The sequence below is a fragment of the Limanda limanda genome, chromosome 9 (assembly GCF_963576545.1).
Source record: "Limanda limanda chromosome 9, fLimLim1.1, whole genome shotgun sequence".
Taxonomy (NCBI): Eukaryota; Metazoa; Chordata; class Actinopteri; order Pleuronectiformes; family Pleuronectidae; genus Limanda; species Limanda limanda.
Window position 1 is genome coordinate 2,323,942 of NC_083644.1, and position 23,613 is coordinate 2,347,554.

The following is a 23,613-nucleotide window of genomic DNA, read 5'->3' on the forward strand; positions in this document are numbered from 1 at the left end:
GAGTGAGTTCGATCTCCTGTGAGAAAACTGACTGAGTCACCGCTTCAACTGTCAAAATCAGCTCCAGTTGAAGAGTGAAGCTGAACTGTTTGTGAGAAAGACGTAACAGTACATTTTTATTAAAATCATCTTAAAATATGTAGAAATTCACGACAGTTTGTTGAGTTTGTAAAAGCGAACAAGTCATCATAGTTACCTGAACTATTTCTCATGAAACCCAAAATACCAAAAGGCAACAGTTCACTCCCCAATTAAGATGATAAGGAAGTTTTATTAAAGAAACTAATTTTCTTCCAGTTCTGCTTTGGAAATAAAATGATCTCAGATGTAAGCAGACGGATGGATTCACTGATCACTATGCAAATTGGTGGGACATTAAAAAAACTGAGAAACAGATTCTGCAAAATTACAGGAACACATTAATTCCAACTGCAAAAATTCTGCATTGACATTGCATATTCCTTGTTTATAGTATTCATGAAAATGTCCCACTGGATCCCAAACCCCCCCGACGAGGTTCACAGTGGATTGAGACTCGAACACAAGAACCTTCAGTTTAAATGTTGTGTTAAAGTGACAGGTTGTTGCCACGTAGTGAGCAGCCGCTGGAGGCTCCACCTGTTGCTCAGGTTGCTGAGCCAGCAGCGAACATGTGCAGAGCCCCCCTCTGCAGTTCACTGGCAGGAATGCAGCCAGATCTGCTGTTCATATGCAAGTCCGCGCACGTGTATGCATGTGTGCGTGTGTGTGTGTGTGTGCATGTGCTTGTCCTGGCTGTACACCCTGGCCTGCCCTCAGGTGAGTATTAATAGTAATGAATCTCGATTCTGGGTTTTCCTGCCAAGTGTCTGCTGGTCGGAGGAGACATGAAGGAATCCAGACCCTGTTGGACCAGTTCTGCCTCATGTCGGCCAACTTGGGATCAGAGTCAAACCTGCAGCGCTGTCAACAGGCTCTCAGACCACGGCTGCTAACCCACCACCAGCCAGGCTTTAAATTAGCAACAGACCGACCAAATCATCAAGACCTCATACATTCACTGATTATCTCATTTTCTTCAGTGATGCAGAGACGTTTATAAGCTCCGGCTGACGGCCAAGCAGACGACAACTCCAGCCAGCTACTTGATTACTGTATTTCTGTACTGTATATATTTCTAATTCCATGTGTTGGATAAGATAAGATGAGGCCTTGTCCCAGTGTAAAGAACAGCTAAAAGAAGAACTTCTTGAATAATAATGGTTTTATGTCTCCAGTTTCTAAATTGTGAGGATATGCTGCTTTTTCTCTGTTTTATATCATTGAATATTTAGTATCTCTAGGTTTTGGACGTTGGACGAATAAAAAACTGTAATTTGAAGACGTCACCATTGATATTGGATAATTTTAAGGAGTATTTGTCCCCAACTCACAGGACACGTACAATTCAAACCCTTGCATTTTCAATTATGCACAATGTTTTTCGTCTCATTGAGGATCTGCAGAAGTATTTACTTTGAATAATTTTCCCTTGTTGCTGTACTGAACTGAAAACATTAGTGTCCCAAAGTCACAACGGCCAAATTGAATGTCCCCATGCAGCCTGGTGAGACATTTGGTTTCAGGTCATGCCAGCAGGATGCAGAGTCAAAGCGTTGAGCCTCAATTACAGAACCAAAGACGACCAACAAATCCTCCCTCATTGTTTTGGCCTGTGCAGCGACCGTTATTAATATCACAACCGCAGCTCATAGTACGAGCGCTCCCTCCATCTCGGCTAACGCCCCTTTGCCCTCCACCACAACCCTGCTGGCACCGACCACAACCACGGCTTCCAGCGCCGGAGGAGCCATACCGACATGGTTACACTTCATTGCCGCCGATGCCAAGTCAGGCATCGTCACATCGTGCTGCTGTAAATCACACCAGCTGATTTCACTGGGAGCAGAGGAGGAAGTTGAGCCACCTGATGCTGCAACCTCAGTGTGTGTGTGAGCCTGATGCACCAAGTCACAGAGAAGAGCAACACACTCCCCCCAACCACACACAGGGTTCAGGACTCAATTACTCTGCTTCTGTTCAGAGCAAATCTCACTAATTAAATAGGTTAAGCATTAATTATTCAACCAGAGAGAGAGAGAGAGACCACTGAGAAAGAGAGAGGGTACAGAAGGAGCAGGGGAGGAGAATGATGGAAGGGGGATGCAGCGTTCGTCTCTGGCTATAAAACAATCCGCACCCAGCGCAGCTAATCAATACGGCCCTGCTGGAATTAGCAGTTATCTTTAAAACCCTTTAACAACAGCGTGCAGACTGACAAACACTCATCCATTATTAAACACCCAAACACAACCAGGCCGGGCGGAGCAGGAGGGGAGCAGGGAGGGATCCGTGAAGACACAGAGGAGTGTGGGAGGCGTGATAATGGGAGGAGGGTGAGGAGGTGGGAGGATGAATTGAGGGCGAGTTAAGTGAGATTGAGATAGAGGGAGAAACTGATGAATGATACAGAAAGAGGGCAGATAGAAGCTTCATTAAAAGGTGGCTCGTATTTTTTTTTACAGATTCTGACGTAGTTTCAATTAAAGTTTATTGTACTTCAAGTAAATTTTAAGTTGCGAAAATACACAAGTTCACAGATGATCCGACAGATTATAAACAAGAGAGAAGTTCATCCTTCTTATCATCCACTTTGTTTGGAGGCAAAACTTAAAGAATGTAGATTATAATCCTTCATTGCTCAGTAAGTGCAAAGACCCAACTTTTTTTTGTTAAATACAACAGAAATAATAATTGTTAAAATTAAAAACTGTGAATAAAGATGAACAATGACTCCAACTCATTTCACTTCCCATCTGGAAATGAAGCCCAAATATCCCAGATACAAACACTGACATCTTAAATCTATTTGGAGCCAGAGTCTGTGCAGTAATGATCAGGGAGGGTCGGTCTATGAATGAAGGTTATTTATGAATTTATCTTTAAAAAGAAAAGTTATATCTTCCTGCAAACACAAATAAGACCAATACTGTAACAAGAGGAAGAAGAGGAGGATCTAGTTGACAGGGCAGCTCTATAATTCACTTTACACCTGTCCATCATGTCTCTGCTGAAGAATCTGTCCCGCATTTGTTCCTAACCCAGACGACATTATTCCTAATGACTGAATTTGGGAAACACCTGTAGGGAGGTCGTGGTGGGCTTAAGAAGCCGACCCCCTGACCCCAGGCTGGGAGGTCAGGGGTGTCAGGGGAAAGTCGAGCCATTGGGCTTAGAAGTTCAGATGCCGGTGGAGCTGGAGACGCTCAGTCAAATACCTGGGGGGCCTCGGGGGGGGGTCGGAAAAAACTTAACTTTCCCCCATGGGAGGAACAAAGAGGTCAAGTGGTGACCCAGAGAGGGAAGGAGGTACTTAGATGGATGGCGAAGGGGCAAGAGGGACAAGACCGAAATAGACTTGGGGCTAGGGGGTTCGGGTGTCCAGGCCGGTACGACTGAAATGGAAAGTTGGAAAGGCTGAGAAAAAAAGAAATAAAAGAACATACAGAAGATAAGGGTTCGGGTTTCTCCTCAACGTGAGCAGGTGGGGGGGGGGGGGGGGGGGGGGGGGCCAAGGTAGAGATTTAAAAAAAATACACATACACAATGTGTATGTGTAGGAGATGGCGCTAATTCCTCTGGACAGGGAGGAGGTGGAGGAATAGTGTGAGGGTGTGGGGGTGCAATTACAGAATGTGACTGCAGATAGAAGAGAGAGAGAGAGAGAGAGAGAGTAGAGGGAAAATGATGGAAACTACTGAGGATTCACGAGAGCATTCACTTTCAACACAGCAACTAAAGACAAGAGTTCAAACTAATTTATAAGCACCTTATAAAATATCATGTGATTAAGAGTGAAGCTGAGATATTGTGCATTTAGAGAGTTACAGTGGTCAAATAAAGGATTAGTGCAGTTAGGATGATAACAATTCTGCCTAATTGGTTAAATGAATAGTTAAATAAGTTGCACTCCCAAAATGTAGCAGCAACAACTGAAATTCAAACACAATATTGTGTGTAGTGATAATTGCTATTTATTGATGTTTACTGTGGGATTTTAGCTTTGAAACAATTATAAACATTTGTCTGTGACCAGCTCCTCCAAAAAGTTCAAATTTTATCATCCAAAATCTGCTTTTATCTTCTATGAAAGATCATTTATATCTATGACTCTGTGACCCAAAACTGTGATGATTTGACCTGAACCCTAATTACATATCTAGAATGAGACCTGGAATTTGCCTGTTTTCATTGATCACTCCTTATTTGGTTCTTTCTGGTCATTAAAGATTAAAAACATGTTTACAGGATGTGATTTAAATGTACAGTACCCCGTTAATAAACAACCAGACCCTGAAGTCCTGAGGTCATAAACCATTTCTCCATGTCAACAGCCATGTCCAGTGCCCATATAAACCTGCTCTGTCCATAATGACCGACCAGTGACCACCCCCGGCCCCCCCCCACATCAGTCACACAATCCCTGCTCCACCATGTGTCCATGCCCGTGTGGTGCGTGTGTGTGTGTGTGTGTGTGTGTGTGTGTGTGTGCGTGGGACATAATTAACATGCCGAGCACTCCTCAGACTCTTTGCTCGTCTTCCCACGTAAACGGCAAAACCCCCAATGATTATTATGGTAACACATGAGTGTGTGCAGACATGTGGAGCGGGGCTAGAGGGGGATAGTGTTACTGTCATAGGGTCGGGGGGGTAATACAGCAGGTCGAGGGGCTGGGCAGATATACCAGCCTGCGCTCCAGCTGACAAAAGGTGAAGATTTATGGAGGGAGCCACCGACAGCCTCTGACTTTCCTCTCGCTGCTACAGGAACAGACAGCTTTATGTAACACAATACCACCAGAACACACACACACACACACACACACACACACACAAGAAACTGTGTAGATTGAGTTGCATTACTGTTGAACTTTGGAGATTTATAACTTTGGAAACATATTTTTAAACAGTGCAGTCTTTAAGTTTTTGCCCATATTACAATCATTTGTGTTTTATAAAAAACAATACTGGCATATTGTTGAATTGTGGGGTTTCATTATAAACATGATTGTCCTTTAAAATAAAATAAATACATTTTTAAAAAGTGAAACAGCAAATCATTACGCACACGTAGCTCCAGCCAACTTCTGCATAATCCTCAGCACCACTGTAATGTCACAAAGTCTAACTTACATGATTCTGAAGAAGAAATTGAAACAGATTCAGAAAGAACAGTCAAAAGAATTTGTCTCACTCCTATAACAACACTGGCGTTATTGTCAGGATTCCCACTCCTGTAGTTAAAGGTGGCACCCCCCCCCCCCCCGACCTGGGCCAAGCCATTTACCCATAGGTGACTCCTGGCCGGCCTGCCATGTGTTCTCAAATCATTAGTAGCGGCTGATCCTCGGCCCTGTTAGGTTTCTGATTTATCCCCGGCAGCCTGGCACATGGGCCACTCCTCTGGATACCAAGAAAACATTTACCTCCTTAACTGGGAAGAGAGTCACAGTCATCTCAGGCTAACATTTCAGGACTCAATAGTATTGATTACACATTTCAACACATGCCGCTCATTCCCCCTGAGTAGATGCACAGCGTACCCCCCCCATGACAGCACACTGAGCTCATCTGAAGAGTTCAGTACAAAACACACTGACCCAGTGGTTTGAAGAGTGGAAGCTGCAGAGCACGGCATAAAGTTGATATCTCTCTTAAAGATAATGTGTTCAACCTGTTGAGCGAGTTGAGACGTATTGAACCTAACTCATCGGTCACCTGACCCCCGCTGAGTGAAACAGAGAAGTGTTGACTCCGCTCTGTGTCCTCAGGAAACCCAGAGATGTCCGTGTGCATGTTCCTCTCAAATGAGTTGGAACTTTAATTATGGCCAGTTGACAGTTTGACGAGAGCCCGAGGAAAGGGGAGGACCAGGACACAGGTGGGAGGAGCTACACATTGCGGTCGGCGCAGGGATCCGTTCACTGGCATGGCACGGCTCCCCCGGGGTTCTGAGGTTAATCAAAATGCCAAATGTTACAGTGCACCACGGCAGGGAGCTATAACGAGCACGCCCTGCACAAGACACCAGCGTACACCAGAAACTGAATCATTCCTGCAACCGAATACACGTCCTGGTTATAGATAGTCACATAGATTAATGCACCGTGCAGGTTCGAGCTGATGCTAAAACACACGTAAAAAAACAAAGTAATTCTGCACATCTCCTTCTGTTGTTACCTAAATCATTACAGCAAGGAAGGATTTGTTTGCATGTGTGTGTGTCTGTGTGTGTGTGTGTGTCAGCTGGTGACAGATGTAAAGAGGAAGGAAGAGAGAGAAAGCCTCAGACAGTCAGACAGACAGACAGACAACAGGTCCACCTGTTTGACACAGAGAGCCTGAGAAAGTGCAGAGGAATGAGCAGAATGTGTCTGTGCGTGTGCGTGTGTGATTTGTATTAGGTTAAGGTCCTCACGGTGCAAATGTGTGTGTCGTCTAACTGATAATACTATGGGAACACTGGGGAATGGCATTTAAGGAACGGTATGTGGAAAAGCAGCTGATGGTAGAATCAAACACACACACACACACAAGCACAAACACACACACACGAACACACACACACACATAACTATAAAAATCATTTGGCCAATAAAAACTTCTGAGAAAAATGTGCATATAAACATATGATACAGAGCGAGGACTCAAGTGGGCACATAGCAACAATCAGTGTGTGTGTGTGTGTGTGTGTGTGTGTGTGTGTGTGTGTGTGTGTGTGTGTGTGTGTGTGTGTGTGTGTGTGTGTAAATGTGGGAGCGTGAGTCAGTGAGAGCAGCAGAGCTCAGGACAAGTGGCCTCAAGTGTGAAGGAAAAGTGGGAGAAACTGGAGCAAGTGTGAACCAGAGAGTGATGCAAATAAACAAACAAAAATAAACAGAGGTGTGTTGAGCCGGAGTCAGGACAGGACACACGGTGCTAGTGACGGCTAATGACTTCAAATTAAATGATTGAGCCAAAAAAAAACCTGGGGTGAGGTTTCGGAAATCTAAGCTCAAAAGAACTCGACCAATTAGAGTCAGACATCATGAGGTTTCAGCTCCGTTCCAACATGATGTTGTTGATCAGGTTTCTAACACGGGACGAACGTGAAACTGGAAGAACACACATATCTCAGGTTTTTTATTTCTTGGAACTTTAAAGAAGCTGCGATAAACTTACTTAAGATTAAAGTCAGTTTTAAAAAAGGGGCAAATTAGCATTTCAGAAAACTACATCCGTCCAATAGAAGGTAAAGTACTGATGAAGATGTTTTACATTGATCATAGAATAGTCAAATACTTATATTCATACCTCTACTATATATCATATCATATTATATCATACTCTCTGTATATTCTTTGTATATATAAGTCTATATACACATATTTATACATGTGTACATGTTATTATTATTATATTTACTATTATTATTATATATACTGTTGCTGCCATTATTACTATATGCTGCTATTATATTGGTATAATTACTATCATATATAAATATATATTATGTTATATTATATACTATATATACTGTACTATTTTTATATACTGTGTAACAATAACATTACCATCATATCATCAGTACTATTACCATCATCTTGCCACTGCACCTTATCTCCCTATTTATCTTGTGTTTCTATTTTTATTCTTTCTACCTCAATATTTTGTATTTTATTCTATTGTATTGTATTTTATTGTATTCAAATATACCGGCTGCTATGACGACTTAATTTCCCTTCGGGGATGAATAAAGTAATCTATCTATCTATCTATCTATCTATCTATCTATCTATCTATCTATCTATCTATCTATCTATCTATCTATCTATCTATCTATCTATCTATCTATCTATCTATCTATCTATCTATCTATCTATCTATCTATCTATCTATCTATCTATCTATCTATCTATCTATCTATCTATCTAAAAAGAGAATCACAGAATCCTAAAAGTAAGAGACGAGTCAACAGGTGCTTCTGCTGCTGTGTGGTAATAATATGACAAAAATCATATCCACTCAGTTCAGTAATTAGATCAGAAAAGACAACACCACATAAGGAATTATTTCCACATCTATAAAAATGTATCTGCAGTGAAGCGGGTGTCTGTCTGTACAACAGCGTGTGCAGGCAGATCCCTGGAGAAAGTGGAACATGTCAGCGGAGCTGGACCTGGATGCAGAGCAGCACTTGATTTATGGCTGAAACAAATGGGATCAGTGCAGGAGCAGTAACAGGATCCCTGACCGGGGGGGGGGGGGGGGATTCTTTTGTGGTAGTAATGGGCTCTGAGGTGTCAGAGGGTGGATGAGGGCAGCGTGTCGGTAAGATGATGCTGAGAGAGCAAAGGTGCCACCATCACAGAGCCTCTCCTACTGTAACACAAACAAGTCAACAATCTGACCCACACTGAGTGTGTGTGTGTGTGTGTGTGTACGTGTGAAACTGTGTTTTATGATTTACATAAACAGGAATAGAGACTAGAGCTGCTTTAGGGAAACTGTACAGGAGAAGGTAAATGACACTGTTCACTGTTTTGCTTTTAGCATTTTGCATTTCACTTTTTATATCTTTTATCTGTTATATCTTTTTTTATATAGTTATGTTTATGTCTACCTTGTATAAATATTAGAAAAAGTGAGTAAATAAGAAGTAAATAGTGAGTAAATATATTTATTGTTTTTTTACTTTTCTTATGTGTGGTGTATTTATTGTGTTTTAATGTTTCTATGTTCATTGTCTGCACCAATAACCAGAGCAAATTCCAGGTAGGTTTAAACCTACTTGGCAATAAATACCTTCTGATTCTGATTCTGATTCTGATTCTGATGTCCGAGTCAGTTGCTCTGAACATTTTCACAAACTTTCCCTACCACCCCCCCAACGAGCGAGTTGGTGTAAAACTGGAAGAACAGAAATATCTCAGGGAGCCGGACACGTAGTTATTGTATTTTCAGCAATTTCATTCTCATGACTTTACAAAGACAACTTCGACCTAGTGTTACACGATGCACAAAATGTTGTGACGTACGGTGGTGGGCTTAAAAAAAAAAAAAAAAAACTACAGGGGGAAGAAGGACTGGTAGGAGGGAGGAGGAGAAGTGGGGGGGGGGGGGGGGGGGGGGGGTGAGGGAGAAAAGCAAGCCGAGCGAGATAGAGACCTAAAACGCTCCGGAGGCCTGTCACATGGGCCCGAAGCCGCTCGGCTCAGCAATCCTCCGCTCGGCTCCGTCCCATCCTGACATTTATCTGTTTTATTAGATTATCTGGGCTACATGGCTGCACACACACACACACACACACACACACACACGCACACATATAGATATATACATGCACACACACACACACACACACACACACACACACACACACACACAGATATATACATGCGCACACTCCTCTTGATTCATTACAGCTTTAACTGCTTACTTAGGTTTATTCCCTCTTTAAATTAAACCACATATAACCAAGCACCTCGGGGAAACGCCCCCCCCACCCCCCCGACGGGAGCAGAGGAGGCTGCAGCCGGTCGTTGAGGAGGAAATTAAGAAACATTGTTTGCGAGTGTATTATCATGCATGTGTTAGTGGTCATAAGGTTGGTTTTAACGGGCTCATCTATAGGGACTCTGCTTCCCATCATTAGTAATTCAATTTGCTCTTTATTAGCAGCTCTTATCAGGAGCACAGACGGCTGCGAGCGGCTCGCCACACTCCGTCTTCCTCCGGGCTCACCTCTGCTCCACCTCGCCCGGCGCTCACACTCTGAATCCACATCTTTAATTAGGAGGTGCATGTGTTCCACGGCAGGTTTGTTCACGTGACATTAAAAAAACCCGGGGGGGAGTAATGATGAAGAGGAAGTTAAAGCAGCAGAAAAAGAGAAGCAGACTGATAGACACAGAGCCACGGGAAGAAATAAAGCCTAATGTTAATAGTGATGGCTTCTCTAATGTCTTCTGACTCCATTGAGTACGGGAGATTACAGCGAGATGGGCACGAGGCGTGGAGGGTACACGCAGAATGACCAGAGAGTTGGAGGGGCAAGTGGAGTGAGGGAGGGAGGGGTGGAGGGAGGGAGGAAGAGGGCTGTAAAAACAATGATTGCTTTCCATCAGGTTCGGCCTATATTCTACAGTTCGTTAAAACAATCCAATTTGCAAAAGGATAATTATGCATTAGCTCCTTTTTATCTACTGGAGGGAGAGCGGTGCCGGGGATGATAGCGGTGTCGCTGCCTGCCTCCACCTCCGCAAATTACCCGCTATCGGCACTTGTTCGCCATCACGGCTGAATTGGGCAATCAATTAACCCCCACACCCCCCCCCCTCCTCCTCCTCTTATAGCCGGTGTGTACTCCTCTCCCGTGACAGCCACTAACACAAAGCCCAGACAAGGAAGACATGTGTGTGAGCTGCTGCCCTCTACTGGACACCGCTGGAACAGCTCCAGCAGAGAAGCCAATTACTGAGACGCTTCGTCCAAAAGAATAAATTACACTCAAACATGTCAGTGGAATAAATAGTGTTTCACTGTTGTGTTACAGTGTGATGCACAAAGTTAAACTGACGGCAACATGTTGGAACTGATTCTTTTAGAATCATTCATTTATCACCAATAGCATCAATGTGAATAAGTCAAAAACTATGTTTGCACTATTATACAAATGAATACAGAATTTCTGCTGTTGCACCAGAGGAATCGTTGAACCATAACTAACCAGGTGAGACACAGACTTTCTCATCTGTGTGATGTTGTGAACTATTGGTTGGCAGCTCGTGAAGGAAATGAGTCTGCACTGTTCAGTTTACTAAGAGGTGAACTTAGTTTAACCTCAGTTGACAAGTCACCAGAGTTACAACATCTTTTACACACACTCACACACACACACACACAGCTGTTTTCCTTGTTAATGAATATTTGTGTGGACTCTACAGGTTGAACTCCCCGGTCACCGCCTATTCCAGAATATCTCTTCACCTTAGCACTGTACGTGCCCATAACTCTCTTACTGTATATATTGTTTTGTTTTATATTGTTTTATATTGTTGGTTAATGTCTGATTGTTATTTATGTACAGTGCACCAAACACACCAAGGCAATTTCCTGTTTGTGCAAATATACTTGGCAATTAAAAGAATTCTGATTCTGAAACTGCGTATAACAAAGTGTTATGCTGTTGTTTGTGTGTGTGCTCCTTACTCGTCCTTGATGAGGCGGGAGAGAGTCGCCTCAGCTTGTGTCGACCAAACGACACCAGCTCCCTGGAGGGCGTCCTCTTCACTCCCGAGGGGGTCCGGGTCCAGGTGTGGGACCGGCTCCGGGGGGAGAACTTTGCTGCTGACGAGCTGCTTCCTCTCTCCGAGCCGCCGGCGCTGTGGTCACAACACAGAGGGCAAGTGGGATCAGTGAGAGTTTACTAACGAGCTGATTACGCGAGGGAAAAATCCAGGTAAGCAACATATAGACAAAGTCTCACATGAACAAGGGCAGTGAAATATCTAAGCTGATACTCTGCTGCCACCTTCTGGTAACAGACAGTTATTAAAAAAAATCATAATTTAGAGCCAATAGAGCAGATTTAAAGGAGAATGTAAATTAGTTGGAGTTATTAACCTGTTTGCGGACTTCCTTATGATTTTCATCCTGCTGCGGAGCTTGAAACCCCCAGGGGAGTAGGAGGGGGGTGATGCTCGTTGAGGTGGAGATGGAGAAGCAACCAGCCCTCCTTTCATCCCCCTGTTACTTCTCTCTGCCGTCCAGTGGAAGGCGGATCTGCGACGAGCTGCTGCCGGCCCGGCACTAACAGCCCCGGGGGAACTCTGGCTCCCGGCCTTCCAGCGGTACCGGCTGCTGGGCGTGGAGCTGCTGCTCCGTTTCACTTTGCCACAGGGAGCGGAGGCCGATCTGATTCTCCTGGTGGCCTCTCCCTTCTCTGAAGCTCTCTGAGGGAGAGTCAGGACTTTGGGTGACAGAGGTTTTCGAGACGTCTTGGCTTGGGCTCCAGCGGAGGAGGAGACCCACTTGTACTTGGAGGTCCTTTGGGCGATGGTGACTGGGCTCAGCTTTCGAGGTAACTTCCTGACTGGAGTTCTCTTGCTGGATGAGGGGGAACCTCCACTGGAAGCTTTAGATGCTGAGGCTGTGGAGACATACACAACCTTCCCTGGGGATGAAGACACAGAACTAGCTGCTCTGGACTCCACTCCTCCCGAGTTCTGAGTCTTCACCCACGTGAACTTGGACTTTTTCAGAAGAGTCTTGGAAGATGGTTTCGCTCCCTCAGACACAGCAGGGGGCAGTAATGTGACATCACCAGTTGTAGGAACTACTGGAGTCGGTTTCCTGCTGGGTTTGCTGATCAGGGAAGGTTTGATCTGGACTTGGGTTCTGATCTTTACTGGAGAAGATGCCTCTGAAGAAACACCTGCCATCTCCTCTGGAACAACCTGCCTGGTTTCAGTCTTCTGCTCAAATCCTTGAGTCTGTCTGTGTTGAGTTTCATGTTTCAAGCTCGTGCCTTTCGAACTTTTATGAAGATCATCTGTGGATGGTTTCCTTGAAGCATCTTCTCTAATCCCTGTGGTGCTGCTCACATGTGCCTCTTTCTTCTGTTGGGCAATGCCTGACAATAGAGAAGATGTCTTGGTTTCATCTCCTTCCTCTCCTCTGCGGTGGCTGGGCAGGAGGACGCTGCGGGTTTCAGGTCGGGAACCAGACTGATGCCCAGTGGAGGAGGAGCTAACAGACGCTGGATGTCCGAGAGAGGTTTCATGATTCTTGTTCCTCAGCGAGTGTCTTCCTCTCCAACTCCCTCGAGTCTGAGGAGCAAAGGTTCTCCCTCTGGAGCTGTAAGGATGGACCTCAGATGTGCTGTGACCTCTGACCCTGGTGAACGTTGGAGCTGCTACATGCGTCTGCTCAGCTTCTGGGAACGGAGCATCACCATGGACACTCTTGTGTTTATTGATGAGATCTGGGGATTTACAAATGGGTGTTATTTAGTTGTTAAACACTTAAAATGTTGTTTAAAAAGAATAAGAATTAAGTGACTAGTTGATACAGAGCAACACATATTTTATAGATTGGTCTAATTGTTTGGCTTTTTGAGACTGGTTTTAAAACCTTCTTACAAACAGAGATTGAGTTTATTAAACTAAACAAATCCATACTAACCTTAATGGATTTGTTGCCATTGAATCCTGATAATGTTGATACTTTAACTCTTAAACTGCAGCTCAAATGCAGATCCCACAAATGATTCACACATTATTGATAACCGGGAATTAAGAATAGAGATTATCAACTCGGGTAAAACCAGAGTTACACAGGTCTCAGCCTGGGTGCTGTTTGAAAACCAGAGTGGTCTGACCTCAATATGCTGACATTAAATATAATATACTGTAAACTCTTTTGTCAGGCTCCTGTAGACTCTGGTTTTGCCCAGTGACCTGATTGGTCAAAAGTTAGGCCATTGACAACTACTGGTCTGTTTTCACTAACTTAACTAGGTTAGTGGTTCCACAAGTAAACCAATTTCAAACTAAAACCTGAAGTTACTGCGATAACCACAGATCCTGCTTATTAGTAGAACTCATAGAGGACAGTTTAACATAAGTTACTATGATAATTTATAAGTAACTAATAATACTTAAGTGTAAGGAGATATAGGACAATATGAATGTAATACTAATATATAAAGTGTGAAAACAAGAACACTATGTAGAGTGACTAGATTGTACATGAACTATGACGTAAATTAACATTACAGAGTAAAGAGAGTTAAACCAGAGTTAAAGCTGAAGTTACCTGGTTAAAACTACATCCTGTTTAACCACAGGATGTAGAACTACAGCTACAAAACTACATCCGGTTTAACCACTGGTTAGCTTAAAACGGTTGGTGACTAACTAACCAGTAACCAGTTAACCAGTGACTCACAGAGACTGGTCACAGAGAAAGTAACCAGGAGACGTTGAACGTGAGTAACGAGGAGAGTTCCGGTCAGTTCCGGGTGAGTTAGTTAGTGTGACGCTGGAGTAGACAAGTGACGTAGAGTTTAATAAGTTAGACAGATATTTATTATGTTCTATGTTCTATGTTTTATATTATTTGGCGGTGGGGGGGCACGACCGGAAGCGACTCACCCTGAAGAAGCTCGATCTGTCGCTGCAGCGCTTCTCGCTCCTCCATGTTGTTTACACCGGAACCGAAACGTCATCACTCCGCGGCTGCAACTACTAATGACGCACTTGGTACCGTCCAATCAGAGAGCAGCAATAGAGAGAGGGCTATTGGAGCCCCAGTGTTGTCTCGCAGGATGAGAGCTCAGTCGCACAGGTGCCGACATGTTGTAAACACTCTTTGATATGGAGCACAGCTGATGTATTTACATGATTTGTGATTTTCTCAGCTAATTTTTCATTAATTGGACGAAGTAGTTTTTTCTGTTTGGGTGTGTGTTCTCACTTCGCAATGCGTTGAGCTCTGCGGCCACCGTACAACCCAGTGTTAGCCTGTCAGACCGGCCTGAGGGCTTCACTCCTCCACGGTGAACCAGGACGTGCAGCAGAAATCAGCTGTTCTGACAAACTGCTCGTTCCGATCAAGATGTCAACACATCTGTGTTAGAGGAACATCTGGCTGCTCTGCACACACTCACACACACACAGACACACACACACACTCACACACACACACTGACACACACTGACACACACACACACATGAGGAGCGAGCTGAGCTGAACAGAGATGATGAGGAAGTGAAAGTGAAACTGCTCCGAACCCGAAGAAGAAACTTAGGAGAAACTGAACCAGTGAAGGTAAAGTTCACTTCGTTTCTCATGATCACTGTTCGCTCCTTTTACTTTAGATTCTACGTGTCGCTGTGGTGGCACTCCGACGTAGTTGTGTAACGTGTGTGTGTGTGTTTGTGTGTGTGCGTGTGTGTGCGTGCGTGTGTGTGTGTGTGTGCGTGGTGCAAGTTAACAGTCACATAATGGGAACAAAATCAAGTTCCCATTATGTGACATTATGTAAACCTGAGAGATATAAACTACACTTAACCTAAACTAAGCTTAAACCTGAAACGTGTCTTCACCTTAAAATTAAATGCTGGTTTAGGTTAAGGTTAGGTTATGACTCTCAGGTTTACACAGCCACAGAATAAGGACAAACAAACCCCCATTGTTTCATTTTAAGGTGAAGACAAGTTTTAAGATTAGCTTGAGGCTTAGGTCAAGGCTGGGTTAGGTTTAGGTTAAGTAAGGTTTAAGTGAAGTTAAGTTAAGGTTAGGTTTAGGTTAAGTGATGTTTAAGTGTAGGTTAAGTTAAGGTTCTGACTCACAGGCTCACACAATGAGGACAAAATCAAGTCCCCATTGTGTGAACAATTCATTTTAAGCTGAAGACAAGTTTTAAGTTTAAGGTGAAGGTTGGGTTAAGTTTAGTTTATGTTATGAATCTCTTCTATAGAACCTTTATTGAATCTGTTTTAACCTCCTGATCTGTTTCTGGCGTTGGATCCTCAACCTGCTGATAAAACCAGACTAGGAGCCCTGGAATATAATCTGCAGTAAAATCACCTGGATTTATCACATGTGATTTATAACAGATCCTTCAGAGGGTTCATGTTGTGACTGGTGTTACTTCATGTTTCTTTCATCCCAATCGCTATGGAAACACCCAACAGTGATTTAGAACTTTGCTCGTTTCTGGATGATTTGCCACTGTTGCACAAAACAGTTGTGTTCTACATTGCATATGTCTAAGTTTTTAAATGTTATATTTCCCTGTTCTTGCTGAAATGTGTTTTTTATTGTGGATGTTGTTGATTTTGTGTTTTTTGTGTCTTGATAAGGTGTGTGTTTGTGTCGTTACAGGACCCTGACACGCTGTTATACCTCCGGGCCTCAGCAGCATGACATCACCAGCCAACCATTACTTCATCATAACAGAAAAACCTGAATATTACTCACTGATCAAACCTGGACACATATGTTACATCTCTGAACAAAGGTTCAAAAGACAAAGCTCTTCTTCTAAGTTGCCGGTCTTCCCCGTCAATACATCTTCTTGCTTGGATTATGACATCGAGAGGAAATGCTTGTCGGATCTGCCAGTGAAGAGTGCCGAGCTGCTGCTGGCGCTGACAGATGATGCCGAGCGGCTGACGTGGTTCCGGGAGGGAGTTGCTCTCCAAACAGCTCTCGGACTCACGCCGGGCACTGTGGTGATGGTGCAGGCCGGAGAGGAGGAGCTGAGGGGAACCATCCGCTACATCGGAAGACTCCAGAAATCTCACAATCCTTTATCAGCCACTTTCTTTGGGGTTGAACTACAGGTGAGGCAGCACATGTTCTTGCTTTCCCTCACTGATATTTGTCTGAGCATCTCAGAAGCTGCTTTCAGACATGTACTGAACTCTGCACATTTTGTTCTGGATATTTTCCAGAACTCTTTCTCGTAAAATGTCAGAAATAAGATTTCAAAATGACACTGAAACCGAACCTGCTTCTGCTTTGCTCCTCTCCACCACCAGGGGACCGACCGAGGGAAAGGCGACAACGATGGATGCTACCGTAATGAAACCTTGTTCTCGTGTGCAAGAGATTGTGGCGTGTTTGTCCCGTTCTCCAGAGTCCGACCTGTGGTCCCCAGCTCACTGTCCCCGTCCGTCCCTGAGCCACAGCCCCAGGGAGAGAAGCTGTCCTCAGGGGACAGAGTCACGTACTACACCAGCAACAAAGCTGCTCATGGGATGGTGGTGGACGTGCTGGAAATGGAGGGACAACAATTTGTTCGGATCTCCACAGTAAGTAATGTCTCCGTTTTTCTTTTACTTTATCGGCAATAATAATAAAATATAAAAATAAAAGAGGTTCCTTGTTGCGATGCTCCTCTGGGGAATAACCAGCCACGCAGACTGCATCCTAATAATGTGGGACATTTGTGTTTTACTGGTTTTTACCTCTGCAGTTTTCACAGCATTTTGTGACATCGATATACGACAGTTACCAACAGCTTGATGCCCTTTGTTCCAGTGTTGAGACGGAACATATCTCATCTTTATTTGTATCTTCTAAATATGAGTCTCTGTTTGAGATGATCTCTTTTTTTCCATGTTTCTGTCTGGACACACGTTGTTGTCTTAGTTTGCTCCTGCTCCGCCTTCAGTCCTTTTAAGTTATCGGTTTGAAACACATTTGTAGTTTGTCTGTGTTCATGTTTCCAGGACATGGATGAACATGGGAAGATGGGAGGAGAACTGAGAGTTCCCCTGGAGTGTGTGGTGAAGGGAGAGGTCCTTGCAGGTCTGAACAAATATTCACATGATGAGTAATGAGGCTGTTTCTCATATGTGAGATGAATCTGATCCATATCTTCTCAGCAGAGGCAGAGGGGATGAATGTGGACGAGCCGCCGAGTGAACAGTACAAAGATGATCTCTACACGAGTCTGACTGTGAACTCTGTGGTGGAGGTGACGCTGGCTAAAGGAAACGCTTATGGAATCATCCGCTGGATCGGCAATTTGGCTGAAAAAGAAGAAATCATGGCCGGACTGGAGCTGGTAACATTCACACTGACAGATCCAGAAATAAAGAAGGACCAGAGTTTTTAATTCAAATAATATACAAAGTTTCAGGAGCAGGGTTTGAAGTCGTGCTTTGTGAAGCTGCAGCATTGAAACGTGAAATTCTGGAACTCATTTTAAATCTTTACGGATATTTATTAGGTTTAGATTCAGGATGTGACGATTCTACAAATCACAGGTTCAATTCAGACCTGGATTTCAGAGGCAACATTTAATTCATACTTCTATTTGAGTGTGTGTCTGCAATCTGGGTTATTATCTATCTGGAGCTGATCAAACTTTCACTACATGTGTGATCACTCGAACGTGAATGGACCATGAAATAATGTTTAATATTTACAAATCATACAGCTCACTCATTAATCATGTGTTAAAGTGTTGAAATATTGTGAAATGGAAACTGAGTGATTGCTCAACAGGCTCCGTGTGCAGCCGTAACAGCAGCTGAGGTTTGGATTTTAGAATCAAGTTTTTGTGAGTTGTGTGTGTTTGACTCTTGTCACTGTGTGTGTGTGTGTGTGTGTGTGTGTGTGTGTGTGTGTGTGTGTGTGTGTGTGTGCAGGAGTCAGACAGAGGAGTGAGTGACGGCACCTTTAAGAGCAAGCGTTACTTCACGTGTCCTCCCAAGAGGGCGCTGTTCGTGAAGCTGGTTTCCTGTCGTCCCGACTCGCGCTTCCAGAGCAGCTCAGCCTATCGCAGCGAGAAGATGCTCAAACTGGATGACACAGGTAAGAAGAGGATTCGATCAACTAACTTCAAATACTGTTTTCAGACCTGAACTCTGGAAATATTTGGTCCGGACATATTCTTTTCACATATGAAGAAGCAGCAGGAGATTCTTTCTAAGGTGACGTCTTTTTCTTCTTCATCCTGAGATACTTGTTTTCTTCTAGTTGAAGAAAATGTCCGTAGCAACTGATTCTAACATTGCATGACTGAAAAAGAATCACTTATTAGTAACTAATAACTAGTGTGTGTGTTTGTGCGTGTGTGTGTGTGTGTGTGTGTCAGAGGACGTTGACGAGATGGATCTCAGTTCAGGGAAGCTGGAGACGGTTCCTCCAATCAGCACTGAGCAGGTGAAGGAGATTCTGATCGGACAAATGAAAGGGATCCAGGGCCACTGCAACTCCTGCTACATGGACGCTGCCCTCTTCAGGTCAGAGACGTTATGACCAGGCTTCATCTCTTTAACTCTACAAGTCACAGAGTGATGCAGTTACAATCAGGGACCATCTACAAAACTCAAACTGATGCATTGAAGGATGCAGGGAGGTCAAAGTTCTGAATCAAACATGGCGTCTTGTTTTCCCTGTGGTGACAAACCTCCGTCTTCTCTTCTGTGTGTTCTCAGTTTGTTCTCCTGCTCCTCTGTGCTGGACTCCATGTTGTTTAAATCAACCGCACCTGAGGACGCCCCCATTCAGAAAACACTGCTCCGGGACATCGTCAACCCGCTGCGCAGGTGAGACCATCTGTCCTGAACCACCAGGGGGCCTCACACAGGTGGGACGTGTCTTAACTCTGGAGTTTTCAAACTGAAACGGGAGGAGCTAGTGGCACTCTCTCGATGCTCTTACACCATCCACTCAAGATGAAGCTTTTATATGTCATGATGAGGACGCTGGTGTTCTTCTTTTTGCAGTAAGGGCTTCGTGGAAGGGAAACACATCATGAAGCTCCGGCAGCAGCTGCAGAAACACGGCTACAGTCGCTCCTTCACCACGGATGAGAAGGGTGGGTGGAGCCTGCAGAACATGACTCGTGGTTTTGGTTCAAAGTGACTGTTGATGGTGTGTTTCAGATCCAGAGGAGTTCCTCATGGTCATCATGCACCATATTCTGTCCCTGGAGCCTCTCCTCAAGCTGTACGGTCACAGCACCTCCGTCACACACTTGTTGTAGCTTCATGTGTTGACTCGTCCGGACTCTGACTCCTCCTCCTCTCTCTCTCTCTCTCCCTCAGCTCGGCGGGCGGTGAAGTGCAGGAGAGTTACTGTTATCAGATCTTTCTGGATCAGAACCACAGCCTGGTGCTGCCCACAGTCCAGCAGCTGCTGGAGCATTCCTTCCACGGCGCAGGACTCAAACTGGCCGAGGTGAAATACAGAAGATACACTGATGTCTTGTGAAACATTCATATCATAAGTTGCAGTTATGCTTTATTATTATTTTCATGCCTCCATGACGATGCCACCAAGTGGTCACAAGCAGAATTTTCAGGTTCATTTATTCTATTCATTTACAGATTTGTAAATGAATTTCTAAATAAATAAGACTGAATAGTTTTATTGTACAGTTATTCATTAGTTTATGAATTATACTATTACCCTGAAACTTGACAACTAATGATTTTCATCAGCTGAATAATTTAATCAGCTGCTCAGAGTCTAATGAATCATTTAGTCGTGTCGTGATTCTGTAGAAAACTCAGCTGATGTAAATCTTTAAGTGTGATAGACGGATCTGATGATGCTTCTCCTGTAAAGCTGTGTGTGTCCAGCAGGCGTCTCTGTTGCACCGCTGCTCTCCTGTAGTGTGTGTGTGTTCATGTTTGTGTGTTTGTGTTTGTGTGTCACCCTCTCCTCTCTGGTTGTGTGGCTGCAGGTTCCGTCCTGCCTCATCCTCCAGATGCCTCGATTTGGAAAGAAATTCAAGATGTTTGACAAAATCATTCCCTCTCTGGAGCTGGACATCACTGACCTGCTCTCTGAAGGTGAACGCACACACACCTACACACACACAGGCTCACATGCTCAGCACACACAGACTCACAGGGACACATGGTGTGTGTGTGTGTGTTTCAGGTTCTCTGCAGTGCATGCTTTGTGGAACCGTGGCTGAGGTTCAGTGCACCGACTGTTTCAAAGATCCTGTTTTCAGTCAGACGGGATTTAAAGTTTTCTGCAGGACGTGCTCGTCTCAGGTTTGTGTCGTCGCACAAAACAATCAGTGTGAATTCCTCTTGTGTTTGTCATGATAAAGCTCTTGTTGTATAGAGAAGGTTTAAACTGACATCAGGTACGACAACACTTCACCTGTTCTGGCTGCAGCTCCGAGCTGTAACACAGGAAGGAATAATAATAATAATACATTTTATTTGGAGGCGCCTTTCAGAACACCCAAGGTCACCTTACATTAAAATAATACAAGATAAAAAGATAAAAGCATAAAAGATAGAAACAACATTAAAACAGAACTTCAAAAGTAAAAACAAGTGAAGTGCACAGGGTCCAGTTATAGAGAGTATGCCAGTTTGAACAGGTGAGTTTTGAGTTGGGACTTGAATGATGTGATGGAGTCTGATTGTCTTATGTGTGGGGGGAGGGAGTTCCAGAGCCTGGGTGCTGAGCAGCTGAAGGCTCGGGCACCCATGCTACTGAGGCGTGACGTGGGGATGGTTAGGAGTCCAGAAGAGGATGAGCGGAGGGTGCGGGAGGGTGTGTAGTCCTGAAGGAGGTCGTAAAGGTAAGTGGGGGCTAGGTTGTGGAGAGCTTTGTAGGTGAGGAGAAGGTTTTTGTAGTTGATGCGGTGTTTTACAGGGAGCCAGTGAAAGGACTGATGATGGATCTGCAGGTTGAGCTGGAACCTCAGCCTGTAAACGGAAGGATGGCTGACAGCTGCTTCCCTCACAGTGTGTGTTTCTCCTCAGGTGCACTGTCATCCTCAGCGGCAGTCCCACCAGCCGTCGGCCCTGGACGTCCCCGAAGGTTTCCTGGGTCGCCTGCCCCCCCAGACTCTGACCCGGGACAAGCTGGAGCTGTTCGCCGTGCTCTGCATCGAGACCAGCCACTACGTGTCCTTCATCAAACACGGGCCCAGCTCCGAGGACTGGATCTTCTTCGACAGCATGGCGGACAGAGAAGGTGAGCGCTCTGCCTTGTCCTCACGTGCGTCCCTCACACGAGTCCTCTGTGGCTGAGGTGTCTCTTGTGTTCAGGAGAGACGGACGGATTCAACATCCCCGAGGTGCGCAGCTGCCCGGAGGTCGGCACGTACCTGGAGATGTCTCGGAGCGAGCTCGCCAGGGAGGTGCCCAGAGACATGAAGGGCGTGGCCAAGCGTCTGTTCTGCGACGCCTACATGTACCTGTACCAGAGCACCAGCATGTGCATCTACCGCTGAGGCGCCGCCGGGACGACCTCCTCACAACAAGAAGAAAATCACTTCTTTGCTTTTTCTGTTCGTGTCCTGATGATTGTTTTTACTTGTTTGAGATTAAACATTTTCTGCTTTCGTTTATCAGATGTATAAATATTTTTTTCAATTATCCTGGGGACAAAAACTGACATAAGAATTTGTACTAAATGATTTAAAGGTGATGGAATCTACAGTTTGTATTGAAGCGATTTACACGTTACTCTGTAAATCAGTTTGCTCTTGATATTTAATGATTCACTTTAAAAGTTATATTTACAATTGTTATAGAAAAAGTGAATCCACCAAAGATAACAAATGTAAATAATTTAAAATTGTTAATTTGCTGAACTGTTGTATTTTCTGTCTTATGAGGGTTTGTGATGGGTTAGGGTTATGGAGCTTTTCATATTGTATCACAGGAAACAATCATTCCTCTTCCCTCGGATCCTGAAAAGTTTGAATTTGACTTCAGGAAACAAAAGGTGGATTTTTCAAAATAATAAAGATGCAGTTTTGCCTCCATCAGGTTCCTGAGCTGTTAAATACTGTGTGTGTGCTTCTGCTTCTCATACTCGAGCACAAACGATAAAACATAGTCGATATCCAACTTGTTTGTATTTTGCTTTGGAATAAGCTGTTGTTTTTCTATGTGTGGATATTTGTTTTGACTAATTAAATGAAGGGAAAATCAAAAAGGCAGAAACAAAGGAATATATTTAAAAATAAAACATTGTCAGTTGATGAGAGAGAACTCGTTTAATTTTGAATCAGATCTTGGAATGTTTTTATAACTTTCTCGACCTAAATAGTGAGATGGGACATTTTTTAAACCAATTTCCCAGAGGATAATTAATGGAACTTGTTGACTATACATAGAGAGGATATTTATGAGTGTGTGTATCTTGGTACAGTTACATTTAATATAAGACTGTTGGGTCTCGGTGACTCACATTTAGTTTAATCTGCTACATTTGGAGACTTGATGTTTGACTAAACTCAAGAAGAACTCCAGTTTATCTTTTCCATTTTCCTCAGAAGTCTGCACATGAAACCCATAGAGATAGAATCAGCTGATCTGTTTACAGACGTTTCACTTTCTAAGTTTATATCTGCTGATAGCAAAATGTTTAGTTTACAGCATAAATGATTCACTCTTCTTTATAGATATTTATAACAAAGTTTATTGTTGAGCTGTGAAATGTCAAACCTTAGTTTATAGATTTCTTTATCATAAGAGTTTGAAACGACATCTTATGAAGCACAGATATTGGACATGTCTCTTCCCTGGTATCAGTATCGGCCTCAGTCGTGTCCTCGTCTTCACCTCAGTTTGTCCCTGCTGGTAAACTCCATGTCTCCACCAGGTTTAATTTCACAAGTTAATTAAAACACCGACCATGTTCTTTCTTAATAAATCCTCTCACACGGTGACCTTGTCATCGCTCGTCTCGTCCTCGATCGTTAAACTTTACCGACTCCATGATTTCCGGTGACTTTGTTTCTCCTCGTGTCCCGGCCGACCTTCCTCCTGCTCCTGAGGAACACGTGGAAGCAGCGAACAAACAGGGAATTAGCTGTTTAACTCACTTCACAGGCTCCGGCTGACACTCGCAGCCTCGCTGGGATGTGAAACGTCTGCTCCACTCAGGAAACGACAAAACGCTGCTGTGTCAGCTTTGAAGTGCGCTCTGGTGAGGTGCCAGCCTCGGCTCTGAGCTCCAGCTCCACGTGATCTGAATACACAAGCAGGTTTCCTCAGAGTAGAGAGTCTCCTCAGGTCTCACGTCTCCTGCGTCTCATCTCCGCTC

At 44.1% G+C, this 23,613-nt stretch overlaps 2 protein-coding genes across 3 annotated transcripts in view; one reads left to right on the top strand and one right to left on the bottom strand.

Annotated features, from left to right (window-relative positions):
- zc3h3 (zinc finger CCCH-type containing 3) overlaps positions 1-14,266 on the bottom strand; it is a 59,693-nt gene extending 45,427 nt beyond the window's left edge. Inside the window, exons 1-3 of the mRNA XM_061078142.1 lie at positions 14,216-14,266; positions 11,685-13,044; positions 11,271-11,443 (exon numbers count right to left, since the gene is read on the bottom strand). Of these exons, the coding sequence (XP_060934125.1) occupies positions 11,271-11,443; positions 11,685-13,044; positions 14,216-14,261 (1,579 nt within the window). The 5' untranslated portion in view covers positions 14,262-14,266. The remainder of the gene's footprint in view (positions 1-11,270; positions 11,444-11,684; positions 13,045-14,215) is intronic.
- A 360-nt stretch (positions 14,267-14,626) lies between these two features.
- Positions 14,627-22,546, top strand: cyldl (cylindromatosis (turban tumor syndrome), like). Of its 2 annotated transcripts, none has more exons than XM_061078381.1 (15): positions 14,627-14,892; positions 15,952-16,412; positions 16,611-16,883; positions 17,304-17,382; positions 17,460-17,641; positions 18,228-18,393; positions 18,677-18,824; positions 19,020-19,130; positions 19,311-19,402; positions 19,470-19,533; positions 19,632-19,764; positions 20,273-20,381; positions 20,473-20,591; positions 21,318-21,531; positions 21,606-22,546. In XM_061078381.1, exons 2-15 carry the CDS (start codon positions 15,990-15,992, stop codon positions 21,788-21,790), a joined length of 2,298 nt encoding a protein of 765 aa, XP_060934364.1. In that variant the 5' UTR covers positions 14,627-14,892; positions 15,952-15,989; the 3' UTR covers positions 21,791-22,546. The 2 variants fall into 2 exon arrangements, with proteins under 2 accessions (XP_060934364.1, XP_060934365.1); XM_061078382.1 differs by having other exon boundaries at positions 17,463-17,641.
- Positions 22,547-23,613: the final 1,067 nt, after the last annotated feature.